The sequence below is a fragment of the Myiozetetes cayanensis genome, unplaced genomic scaffold (assembly GCF_022539395.1).
Source record: "Myiozetetes cayanensis isolate MyiCay16 unplaced genomic scaffold, myiCay2020 scf13, whole genome shotgun sequence".
Taxonomy (NCBI): Eukaryota; Metazoa; Chordata; class Aves; order Passeriformes; family Tyrannidae; genus Myiozetetes; species Myiozetetes cayanensis.
This window is the reverse complement of record NW_026086937.1, coordinates 1,985,134-1,998,125: the sequence shown is the minus strand read 5'-3', so window position 1 is coordinate 1,998,125 and position 12,992 is coordinate 1,985,134. Positions and strand designations below refer to the sequence as shown.

The 12,992-nt window shown below is 47.0% G+C and overlaps 1 protein-coding gene across 4 annotated transcripts in view; it reads right to left on the bottom strand.

Annotated features, from left to right (window-relative positions):
* TFDP2 (transcription factor Dp-2) overlaps positions 1-12,162 on the bottom strand; it is a 38,228-nt gene extending 26,066 nt beyond the window's left edge. For 2 of the 4 annotated variants that reach the window (XM_050308701.1, XM_050308702.1), the window contains exons 1-2: positions 12,024-12,161; positions 2,315-2,408 (exon numbers count right to left, since the gene is read on the bottom strand). In XM_050308701.1, the coding sequence (XP_050164658.1) occupies positions 2,315-2,329 (15 nt within the window). In that variant the 5' untranslated portion in view covers positions 2,330-2,408; positions 12,024-12,161. Of the gene's footprint in view, positions 1-2,314; positions 2,409-12,023 lie in introns of those variants that run through there. The other 2 variants (XM_050308704.1, XM_050308703.1) reach the window with 2 other exon arrangements.
* Between the last annotated feature and the right edge of the window lie 830 nt (positions 12,163-12,992).

The window sequence follows — 12,992 nt, the reverse complement described above, 5'->3', positions numbered from 1 at the left end:
AGGTGGGAGCAGGGCAAGGGAAGGAGGGCATGGAAACAGAAGCAGAACCTCTCCTATGACGATGTGGGAGCAGATCCATGGGGAAAACTGAAGCACCCGGCTATCTTTTCCCCGGGGGGCTTGGGTGCAAGGAAAGCTCTTCGGGCAAGAAGCCACGGTGGTTCCTTGCACTGAAAATGTGTTCTCGAGGAGATGTTTGAACCAGAGGTTGGAAAGGGTGGGAATTGCACGGTGAACGGCACTGGAAGGACACTCCACTGCCCAGGGGAAGAGCCAGCACTCCTGGATCACTGCTGCCTTTGCACAAACAAAGCTGCTCCCCAGGCCCCCCTGCCTCTGCAGGAGGGAACACAAATGGGAGAGATTTTAAATTCAGAGAAAGAACAGGGGGCCACAGGGATAAATATCATATTAGAGAAAAGGGCCTCAATTCATCTCCAGGGAAGGGATAATAATTATGAGGAACATCCTCAAAGACACCACTGCAATTTGTTCACAACTGAACATTCAGCTCTAGATTCACAACTGCATTTCCCTATTGATTCATATCAGCACTTCCATTAAACACTGAAGGTGATGCACATGTGCAGTGCCAGAACAAAAATTCTAACATTTACATTTACATTTAATTCTCTGAAAGATTTCGATTATTTAACTGAATCCACATTTAAGGCATTATAAAAAAGTACTTGAGGGGGTTTTTTGGGTGCATGTTGTACTTCAGTTATCCAAATGATGTAAGATTGTAGCAGAATTTCAGTTTGCACATAAATATGTTATTTTGCTGACATGTGAAAGGAGAACTATCACAGCCATTTAACTGACCTCACCTACAACAAGACAACCACCCTGAGAAGCAGCAACAAAGAACTTCATGTGGATAACAATTCAGAGCCAAAAACCAAAACTAACAGCCTTACTGAAAAAAAATCTGCTTGAGTCATATATTTATTTGGCCCTAAAAATGAGTTTACCATAAGTATTTGGTCATTTTTTTCTCCATCTCTCAATTCTGTTTTGGTGCCTTCTTACCTGAAGGACGGATGGGAATGGAAGGACAAAACAGGCAAGAAAAACACATTTTATGATAAAAGCAAAGAATGAAACAACCCAATGAGACAGGGTGATTAGAATTACATCCCGTCTCCAAGAGAATCTGTAACTTTTCCTCAACATTTTATTATCTGCAGCTGCTTTGTTTTGATTGGTTTTTTTTTTATGGAAGGTGAAATTACCCATCACCAATATTCCACAAGCAGAGTTTTGAAGTGCAGAAGCCAACAGGCAAATGGAAACTCTGCAGACTCAGAAGCATTCTCAGGCCTTCTAAAAACATCAGAACACACTGGGGCTGACACTGGTATTACCCTGAGCATGCAACTCTAAGTAATTCAGGTTGGGGGATCTGAAGAAGTGCTACAAATAAGGACACAAAGCAAATGACCACTCATTTCGAACGTGAACACCGAGTCCTACATTCATCTGCACCACAGGAACATTATTTTTAAAAAATAAACCCATAAATATTAGGTACATAACTAGGTTTGCCTGAGTTTGATATGCAAAGAGCTCTCCACAAAGCAGCACAGCAGATGCCTCCTGACATCCTTCAGGATGTCAGGAGGCATCTGCTGTGCTGCTTCGTGTGGAGAGCTCTTTGGCAACATCCCCTCCAACCTGTGCCACTCTATCACACAGCACTCCAGGGATTTTTATTGGGATTGGTATTTACACTTTCCATCAAACAAAAGGTCAAACCCACAAGTTTTGTGCTGCTGCTCCACATACAGCAGTAGAACTATTAATTTAAACTGGAGATTAATATGACCTACGAAACAACAAGTCAAAGGGCTTTTGCACGTACATATCAAATTATCTTCTGTCTGGGTAAGCCTGAATCACCTCAGAGTCTTTCAGAATTTGTGAGACTCACTAGAAGGATTTTGCAAAGGTGAAAACATTCAGCACAGTGAGCAGCTCTCTGGAGCAATGGTAGAAGAATCACAGACTCCCAGAGTGTCTCAGGCTGGAAGGGACCCAAAAGGATCAATAAGGAAGCTGCACAAAGCATTGTCTCACTCATCACCCTGACCCACAGCTGAGTGGACTCCACACCCTCACAGAGCTTCAGACCAGTTTAAATGTATCAAAACACCGCTGCAGATGATGGGGTAACGCCTTTGTGGCGTACAGAAATCAGGCAAGATTCTTCAGTTTGAAGGTCCCAGTGTTTGATTTCTCCTCTCTGTAGTTCTGAAGGCCAGCAGTGGCTGGCAGCATGACACAGTGATACACGTGGCACAGGTATACTCACATTTCTAGCCGTCATGTCAGACACGATTGCTTTATCCTTCGGAAAACCATAAGATAGCCCTTCTCATCTTCACAGATTCCTTAAAATGAACGGCCTGTAAGAAAGATCATGAAATATCTTAGCTGAAACCCTGCTTTTTGATAAAATCAATCACCACAATAGTCAGGCTCTTCCCAGACACCAGAAATGTTCACTGCTTGGGACAGGCAGAGATGAAATCCTGCACACAGACACCACCCTAATGTGCTAGCAAAGCACGGCATGCCATTACTGCAGTGTTTTAATTAAAACCATGCAATCTTTCCCATCTAATGCAGAGTGTCCTTATAAGAGGGAAGTGAATTACTTCTCTCCAGCAACAGAGAAAGCTTTTAATGAAATGTATATACACAGAAAACAAACGGTATTTTCAGGAAACATGCAAGAAAAACCCTTGCTGTTCAAACTCATCTTTTAAGTATTTTATTAAGTCTGTGCAATTAGAATGATAATACTGGAATTCCAGGAAAAGATAAAAATTTGGGTATACTGAAAAATACATAAAAGTGGCTTATTTTTTAAATGAAAACTTCCAGAAGTCTTACAGAAGCCAGAAGAAAAGTTCCAAATCAATGCTGGCGGCACAAGTCATTTTAAAGACAGAATTAACTTGAAATAGTGTTGAAGTACTTTGAAAGTACTTTATAAGTACTACTTGCAGTTAAAAATGAACTAAAAAAGACATCTGAATTGCACTTGGATGTGTAAGGGAGGGAGAACCGTTCACACCTTCAAGTGTGGAATCAACTCAGTAAAATTAGGAAGACACCTAAACTCGTTACCAAATATGAGGCACAACCATTCACAGCAGAACTCACCACTACAAAACCAGAGTGGAATCCGTGCCACCTGCTCTGTATTTTAACCCACACGAGACTGGAGAACGGGCAGTGCCTTCCCCTCCCCTGGAGGGAAGTGCCAGGAACTGCTGCAGTGTGGGCACAGCTAACAGGGCACTCCACCACCACTTCCCAGCAGGCAGCAGTAGCTCTGGACAGCCCAGAATATTAAATTCTCGGCTGTTTCCATGGATGGCTTGGTTTATTTGGCCACCGTATCAATACAACTTCGAGTGGAAAACCATTTTCCTCAACATGGAGGTGTCTTCCCTTTCCTGCTGAACGAGCTGTCTTTAATCCTCAGTGCCTCCATTTACTGCAGCCAGGATTAGGCAGCTGCTCCAGCACGTGAACACCACACAACTCTACTAAGATATTCTCCCATCAAAATCTGTACATTTTACTTTTATGACAAAACATCCAAGAAGATAGGAATAATTTTTCTCTGACTTCCGAGACTGTGCTACTGAGAAATATCTATTTACAGCCTGGGGAAAGGGGTCAGTGCATCTGTGTAGCAATCCTGAAACCTGAAGAAGAGTCCCAGAAGAGCCCCAAGGCTCCAGAGGTCATGGCAAAGAGCAAAAGCTGAATTTCTGCATTGCATCTGAAAATTATGATCTTTGTGCTTGTTCTTTTCCCCCCTTTCTCATCCTTCCACACAAACTCCCCAAATACATCATCTGCAACTCTGGCCAAATTCATGATGCAGTTTGACCTCTCTTTCTTTAAGAGGCTTTACAAGTAATTTACTCAAACAAACCATAGTTGAGGACACATTTGCTGAGCGGTTTTAATCCATTTACAGCTAAGCAAACCAGGTTCATCTTTAACAAGTTCTTTGCTGTCAAGCTCAGTGATCCAGAAGGTATTGTCCATAAACCACCACAGTCCTTCTCCACAATGCTCTCCAGCCAGTAGGAACAGTTGGTGTTCTTCCAGCTTCATGAACACATTTTGTCAGGCTCGGGAAGCCAGACTTTGTGACCCCACCATCTGCCATGACCTCTTGTCAGGTTCAGACAAAAGAACCGACACAGATGGCCCCAAAATGGAGATGCCCTTCATCCCCAATCGCTGCTCGTGCTTGCACCACACAGACAGACAAACATAAACCTCCACCTTTTTGTTCTTTAGCTGGTTCCTCCTGAGGTGGAGCTGCACAAAGGCAGGTTCAGAGCCAGAGCACCCGAGACACGGAGATTGCTTTCTCTGAACTAAGATTGCCCCGCCACAACCTAAGCCTTGGTTTCTGATCTGCTCCCACAGTTCTGCCTTTTGGGCACATATTGCACAGCACAGGGAGCCAACCAAACTGTCTGACTTTGTAAACTTTGACTTGGAGCTTTTCTGGAACATCTGTTTCCTGATCCCTTGTGCCAATGACACTAAAAAGCCAGTTTGAGCATTAAATTTACAAAAGCCCAGATAATCAAGCTCTAGCTGCAACAAAACTGTTTGTTTATTTGTACCTGTTCTCCTCACAAGTTAAAAGCCAGATCTGCTGTAAAGTTTCTGTGATACTGAAGCTGAATCCCAAGAAACAAATCAAACCAGAACACAGTCACCTGCAGAATGACATTACACTCCTTCTTATGTTTATTTTCTGTGGTCCAAAGTCTTGTTCAATTGTCCCTGTAAGATGCATGCAGTGGGTAAAACCCAAGAGCAGAAAAGAATGAAGTTACGGGACATAACACTCTGCCCTCGAAAATTGAGATTTATCACACTCATCCTGCTTTCCCTTCTCAAATCAGCAGTACTTCAAAATCAGAGCTTCACAAAGCCCAGCACCACACAAAGCTCCTCCTCAGTGCCACAGGCCAGTTCACCACATCAAGTGCCATTTTTATGTAAATATTACATTAGCACTAAACATCTGTAAATGAAGACAACTATTGGATAATTACCCAGATTGTTATGACATTAAGTCTTCATGGAACACATTAAAAAAAGGAGATATTTTAATATACTAGAATGATTTTCACCATCAAGGAGCGCTTTTTTCATTTACTTATTCAAGAATATTGCAAAATGGAAATTATTCCAAGGAGCTGGGTCAGCTGAGAGCAAAGTGTGATCCGTTTCAGGAAAAAGAAACCTGCACAACACGAGCCTTTCCACTAGAAATTAATTGATATTCTTCACAGCCCTCTCCATAATGCTGACTTTCAAGCTATGCAAGGCTGGTTTCAGAAGACACCGGTAACAAAAAGATTCCTTATTAATCAGTACAGGCTCAGTGTTAAACCACTAATTTATGCACAGCATCTACAGGGCTTAGACCACCTGTTACACATATGCTGCTTCACTGTGGCTCAGTTTTCTGACCAGTAAAATTTCAAAATGATGAAGTACTTATCAGAACTCCACCTGCTCCCAGGAAGCGTTTCCCTATCTTGTTCCTAAAATAAAACATTCAATATCCGCCTCCTTTTTGAAGCAATTGAGATTAAAAAAAGACCAGTTTTAGTGAAAATATCTGTATGTACAAGTCAGACTCACTTCTTGGCATCCCACACAACAGAAATGCAACTTTGGTAGCAAATCTCTGGAATTCAAATTACAGGTTTTGCATCCCTATAAGAAAATTCCAGTGATCTGTCAACCTTCTTTCTGAGTCCTCTTATGTACCACATAACATCCAGCTTGTCACTTCATGAGCACTTCAGAAAGGAGTGGATTCAACAAGTCACATCCCCAGAGTGGGAAATAAGTCCCCACCTTCAGCTCTCACACAGTAACCGGTATTTGGCAAACAATGTTAGAAAGCAGCTCTTAGGAAGCATTTGAAAGGAACTCCCACCATGCTGTGTATGATGAAGGAATTGCAGATGTAACTTAGTTTGCCAGTTTTCACTATGAGCAACTGCTGTGCCTTCAGAAACAGTCCTAGCAGATAACAGACACGGTGATTGGAGAGACCCAGCAAAGGGAAACCAAGGGACTTCACCACTAAATGATATCAGAAGCTTTGAACAAAATAAAATCATTTGAGAAGAGCAGTGACTTTAAAAGCTCTGTTTAATCGCTTTTATTTGACTTACAAGGCTGCAGTCTATGAATCCAAAGTTTTCCCTGCTCCGAGACACAAAACTGAAATGAGAATGGCTGCTTTAAACCAAGGTGCAAAGGGAGAAAACCACCTGAACCTAATCTGAAAGTGAAGACCCCACCCTGTAGTTGAGACTGAGCAAAATGCCAGTGTGTCATCAGAAGAAATCAACTGGCACCTGACAACAGCGGTAATGATGAGTCAAGTTTACACAGCACCAAGAACCTGGAAACACAGCCAAGGCCTGCACACGAGTTGAGTGAGTGTGAACTGCAGCACTGTGGTGGTATAATGAGCTGCCACCACCTCGGAGTGGTTTGCACAAAGCACGGCAGGGGAAATGCCCCTTTAGGGACCTCTTGCAGCTCATCCTGAGGCACCAAAGGAACTGGATCCCAGTCAGTGCTCTGGGACTGATCCCAAATGCCACAGCCCCACTCCTCACACCAGCTCTGTGTTTACTGTCACTGTTGGACTGCTGTGACCAGCAATCTACACATACATGCAGATGAACACGTTACATGACTACATATGATGCACATATCCACATGACTACCACGAGCACCACTGAGGGAGGTTCCTGAGTATCCTGAATCTCAGGGATAAAGCCAGGTCTGAGTGGATGTACAGGTGACAAGAACACACGGCACGGGCATAAAATCCAAAGCTGGATTCAAACCTTCCTTAGCTGAAAGTGCCCAGAGTGTCCATGCACTGAACTGCACTGCTGAGCCTCACGTTGTGCTGCCTGCCCAGCCCTGACAGTGCTGAGTGCCCGACCCCAGCGACCCAGAACTGGACACTCCTGCCCTCAGGTGACTCTGTCTCTCTGGCATGTTCTCACTCAGGCTCAGTGTCATGCCAGTACTACCAGTACACTTTGTGTCCAAGAATAGGAGCAGCACTCAGGGCTGATTTCAAAATCAATGAGGTGAAGCGTGTCCCCCATTGCCCAAATAAAGGGAACCTTACACTAAACATGTGCAACAATTCCCAACCACTTGAACCTCTGAAGGCTCTTCTAATCCCCCAAACCAGCTTACTGCCATTCAAGATAAAGCACCCTGGGTTCGATACCAGAAAAGTGGGTAACATTCATGCAGAACTTAAAACAAGATGATCTAAAATATCTTTATGAGTTTTATATACAGCTTTTATCAGCACGGATACATTTGGAATTGACAGAAATGCAGCTGCAGGGTTTTTTAAGTACCAATCTACAAGCCCATCTGTTCTCTCACTAAGTTCTGGTCCATAGCTGACTACTACACAGGGCACAACATTTAGGACTCCACTGCTTCAGTGGAGAGAGCCAGGTACAGCTTCCTTTCAGAGCAGAGAGCACACTGTATTTCCACAAACACAGTTTTGCCTTAAGAAATTTAATTTTTGCAATGGATCGACACTTGAAAAAAATGTAGTGATTTGTACAAATGACTGTGAAATACCTGGGTTAAATGGTCCTTGTGCATTGCCAACAATACACTGGCTTGTCTTTGTTAAGCTGAGCTTAAAACAGCATCTTTTTGACTACTGAGACTTCACACAAGCTTCTTGCTACCACCATCTCATATACTGTGTGATACATCAGGGAATGCTCTAGATGTTAATCTGGTCTGGTAATGAGTTTGGAGATTATAAAATTTCTAGAGTTATGAGTACATTGCCAAATCCATGGAGCAGTTGCACCACCCTGCTGAGATTTACTTTTGTCTACATCCCTCAGCTGGAAGGATCTTAACAGCCAATGAACTGAAAATAATTTTACATTTGCATTTAATTAAAGATCACCAAGTCATACAGGGATAAAAAACTTGACAATGAAGAGGTTTAGCAGCTATTTCTTACATTTTCCTTCTAATTTGCTAGAAGCTTTGCTCTAGTTTAAAGCCATTGTTAACTCTGCTCTTGCATGGATTGAAGATTATGACAGCATTCACTGAAGGGGAAAGGTTACAAAGAATTTCATACTTGTGTAGTTATAGCTCAGTACAAAGACAAAAAGGGATTTTTCCAGTGATGCACAAGCTCCCAAGCACTGATTACAGCACCCAAAGTGACCTGCAGGGCACAATTCCATGAGACCTTGCACTGCTCTGAGATCTGCCCCTGCTAAAATTGCTGAAAGGGATCTTCCACCTTCACCCACTTCTTCCACCTTCCCTTCCTTCCCCAGGTACGTGGTGTCAACAGCTGCCATTCCCACCTGAGCTCCCAGTGAGCCAGTTCAGCTCTCACACTGCCAGAACTGCACCAGTGGGGCTCAGAGGGTGACAGGAAAGTTCTCCGTGGGCTGTGACCCACTGACAGCTCCAGGGGCCACCCAGGACCAACCCTCACAATTATCAGCTGTAGGTATGAAGATACTGATTTAAAAAAACGGTTTAAATGCATTTGGAATTGTAAGTTGAAGTCTAAATAAACTGAAGTTTATGACAATTTGATTGCACATCTAAGAGAAGAGAAATACATTGCTGGTGTTTCTCAAGTCTCAAGGTCAAGTTTACAAGAAAAGGAAAGCTCTTTCCTCCCAAGGAATAGAGAGCCCAGGCACACGAGGGTTTTTGTGGCACTCTGAGGACATGAGCTCACTTTCACTCACAGTTTCTAATCTCATCCACAATTACTGGTCATGTCACCACCATAATACTTGGATGACCACTGTGGTTCACAAGTGACTTTTAACGCATTGAGGCATCAGCTTTCACAAGCCTCAGTGAGCAAACACTGATACATTTGCTTTAGGATTTTAATTCCCACAAATACCACTACAATAGCTGCTACCAAGTTGAAGAATTCCTCTACCCAACTTCACTAAAAGTTCACAGCCTTAAAGACAGCAAGAACCCATCACAACCTGCTGATTTCTTCCTGAACAGATGACCTTATTCATTATTTATCCACTTAAATCTTGTGCTGAAATTCACAATAACAAACCAATAAATGAAAATGGTCCCTCACTCTCACAGAAAACATCTGCTGACACCACCACCTGGTTGCAAACACATTAGTATACGCATTAGCATATGTTAACATACACAGTAGTCTTGCCAGCTGAACTATGGTAGGCCTGCACTTTGATTTGCTTGGATTGATTTTTATGCTATAAATACTAAAAGGTTTAGAAGTAAAGCTGAACAGTCTGTAAAGACCTGTATTGGAAACCATCACTGCACACAGGAAATCAGACCAAGGAGCAAAGAAGCTCCTTTAATGACACTGTGAGAGTAAGATCACTTATTACTGCCTGGGCTTTGGCTAAAGAGGAGCAGCCTCCAAACCAAATAACGGGGGAAAACCAGAATCCATTTCATTCTACTGCTGGACGTTACAAAGCACGCCAAGAATCAATCCAGGAAGTTGTTATAAAACTGTCACTCCCTACACAGCTGTCCCTTTTACAGTACTTCCTTGCAGATAGCAAGTTTCTCAGGTCATGCAACAGGCATTTATGCTTTCAGCTCTGACACAGTATGAGTACTGTTACCACACTAGGACACTGGGATTGTTTTTCACCTAATACCTAACGTTTTGGGATAAACCCGTGTGATTCCAGTGACTTCTTGGCTTTGCACACAAAAAATCCCCCAGTGTACTTCCTTGCAGCAGACTAGACTGTTTATTTTCCCTGTTTCAAGATTCACTGCTGCTTCATCAGGAGTCCTGTCCTGTGACTGCAATTAGAAAGGCAGAGGAGAAAGCCTTAACCATCACACCCAAAAGTATGTTGAGAAGGCAAACAATTTAAGAAGCTGTCACTCAATACAGACAGCCCTAAGAACACTATTTTAACGTAGCACCTCAGAAGAAATGCAATCCAAGAACAGAATCAGGCTGGCTATACCTGGAACTCATTCTGCTCCACATTAGGATGCAGAAGTTTAAATATTCCCACAGGCTGGGCTGCAGCAGCTGCCCAAACTGTCCATGGCAAGTCACTGTTCTTCTGCTGCTCCTGAGAGTCACACTCAGCTTCCAAAGGCACAGGGACAAGGCCTTCCCATTTGAACCAAGTAACACAAGACACCCTGCACAGGAGGCAATCTCAGAGTTTTTGTTCCTGTGTTTTTGCTACGCCTGTAACACGTTTGGCCAAAGCACTGAGAGATCTTCCCTGGGAGGGGCTCCCAACGCTCAGGAAACACCTCCAGGTGCTGCAGAGGCCCCTTCAGCAGTGACTCCAGACAAGAGCTGACAAAGAATTGTCCTGCAGTGTTGCCACCCTGCAAAACACGCCCTGTGCCTTGGCCCAGCTCAATTACGTGGTGTGTCCCCTGTGCCTGGAGAGCTGCTGGCAAAACCCTGCACTGCAAACTGCCCCTCATCACCTGGACAGTGAGGCTGCCAGGCACAACCCCTGCAGCAGTGAAGGGCATTCCTATCACTGGGGTGTTCCCTGTAAAATTATTACATCAATGTAGTCAAATGGCCTCTTTTTGTTGTGCTGCATTAGTGATTTTTGTACAAAGGAAGTGGTTAAAGGAAGGCCCAATAATCTGACAGTGAAATAAGATCACTCTTAAATTCACCCATGAGACAATCTTGTTAGCATTTAATGATTTTCATTTTTTCCCCTAGTACAGAACTAAATCATTTGACCTGTTACTGTTTCCTCTTCCAAAGGCACCAGACTCACTTCACAACAAGAAACATTGCAAAGAAGGATTTTTTCCCCCTCTTATGACCATCTCTCCTGCCAAGTCTTTTCTTTCCTAGAACTCAAACTTCTCCTTACTCTTCCAAGCTTTTCCAGTGTTGTAGTTAGCACCCTATATGTTATTTTGAATACAAAACACCTTGGAGCACACACACAGCACTGGCACAAGTATGGGCTGTGAAATAGTTCTGGGTTCCTCCAGTGACATTGGTCATCTCACAGGCTTTTGCTCCACGTATATAAATACCTTTTTTGTGTTTGATAGGACATCACTGATATAACTTATATATAACTATAACTGATATAGCAGTTAATAAAATAATCAGCTGTTAAAAGTATTAGTGAAGAGTCAAAAAGTCATTGGACTAATTTCCAAATTATGAAAACTGACCGAGTGGTAATTTAAAAAAAAATTTGTACACAGCATGATAAATCCTACCAATTTAAACCATTCATTTTCTCTGTCAAATCAAGAATTTACAGAGAAAATGAACCCCAAAGTCGTTTCCCCAGAGCACAGCACGGGCTGTGACACACAGCTCGGCATTGCCCCTTCACTCAGGGAGGGAGCACGCTCTCGTCTGCCTTTTTCTCCCACATTTCAAGGAAGTTCGCTTATTCCGTATTTTCCTCCTATTGTTTGCATTCCCAGTTCCAACAGGCGGTGTTTACTCCGGGTCCGGCTCTGCCGTGGAGCCCTTTCCAGCGGGGAGCCGGGGCAGGCCCGTAACTCCCAGGAAGAGGCAGTGGGGGAAGTTTTGTTGTTGTCGTGCCGGGCTGGCCCTGTCCGGTCAGAGCTGCGGGTCAGGCCCGCCCCGGCCCCAGCTCCCGGCCCCAGCTCCCCGCTCCCCGGGCAGGGCGGGGGCCGGCCCGGTCCTGCGGGTGCTGCCGAGCCCGCCCGGCCCCGGCGCGGCCCGCCCGCCGCTCCCACAGCGCGGGAGCTGTCCCGGCTGTCCCCGTCGCCCGGGCCCGCCCGCAGGTGCCGGGCCCCGCTCCCGCCCTCAGGGGCGCTCCCGGCGAGGGGGCCGCGATGGCCGCGGCTCGGGGAGCGCCGATCGCGGAACGAACGCGCTACCCTCGCTCCCTCCCGGCCCCACACCGCCCCCGCTCCCCGCTCACCCGCAGGCCCGGCCCGGGAAGGAGGGGAAGGCGGGCGGCGGCGCGGGCCGGGCCCCGCCTGGGCGCTGAGGCGACGAGACGGCGGCGGTCCCTCGGCAGCCGCGGCGGCGGGGAGCGATCCGCGCCCGCGCCGCCGACGCCTGTGGTGCGGGCCGGCGCGGCGCCCCGGCGCTGTGAGGAGGCGGCGGAGCCGGGACGCGCCGGCGGCCCCGGACTGTGCGGGAGCGGCGCCCGCAGCGCCCTCAGCGCCCCCGGCCCGGCCCGGCCCCCTGCCCCGCGCGCGCTGCCGCTCCCGCTCCCCCGCACAAGCTTGGCGGCGTCTGCCGGCCCGCCGCGCCCATTGGCCGCCGCGCGCAGTGACGTCAGCGCCCCCCCCGCGCCATTGGCCCGAGCCCGTGTGTGTACACACGGCGCCCGCCAATCCGCGGCGCCGCGCGCGGGCGGGCGGGGCGGAAGGGCGGGGCCGGCCCGGAGCCGGGGGCGCCGCCGCCACCGCCTCCCCCTCGCGGCGCGCGCCGGGCGCTGAGGGAGCGGGGGCCGCGGGTTCGAGCCCCGCCACAGCTCCGGCGGCTGCACCTGCCCCGGCCGGGCCGCAGGGAACAGTGAAAGAAATAAATAAATAAACGCACAGAGGGACTGTCTCCACACACAGCTCGCGGCGCCGCGCTGTCTGCGGCCGCCAGCCCTGCCGCTTATCTGACAGGCCGTGGCGGGGCCGCGTCCCGGGATGCAAAGTTCAGCCCCGCCGCGGGCAGCGGGAAGGTCCGTGCCGGGGCGGGCTCTGCACCAGCACCCCCTGCCAACAAAGGCGCCCGAGCCGGGCAGCACCGACCGCCCCTCGCCCCTCGAACCCCGCCCCAGGCGGCCCGGGCAGGCGGGGACCCCCGGACAGGCGGGAGAAGGGGCTGCCCTCAGCATTTCCTTGCCCGTGTAAAAAACTCGTTTCAACAAAGCAGGATTAAGTACCCT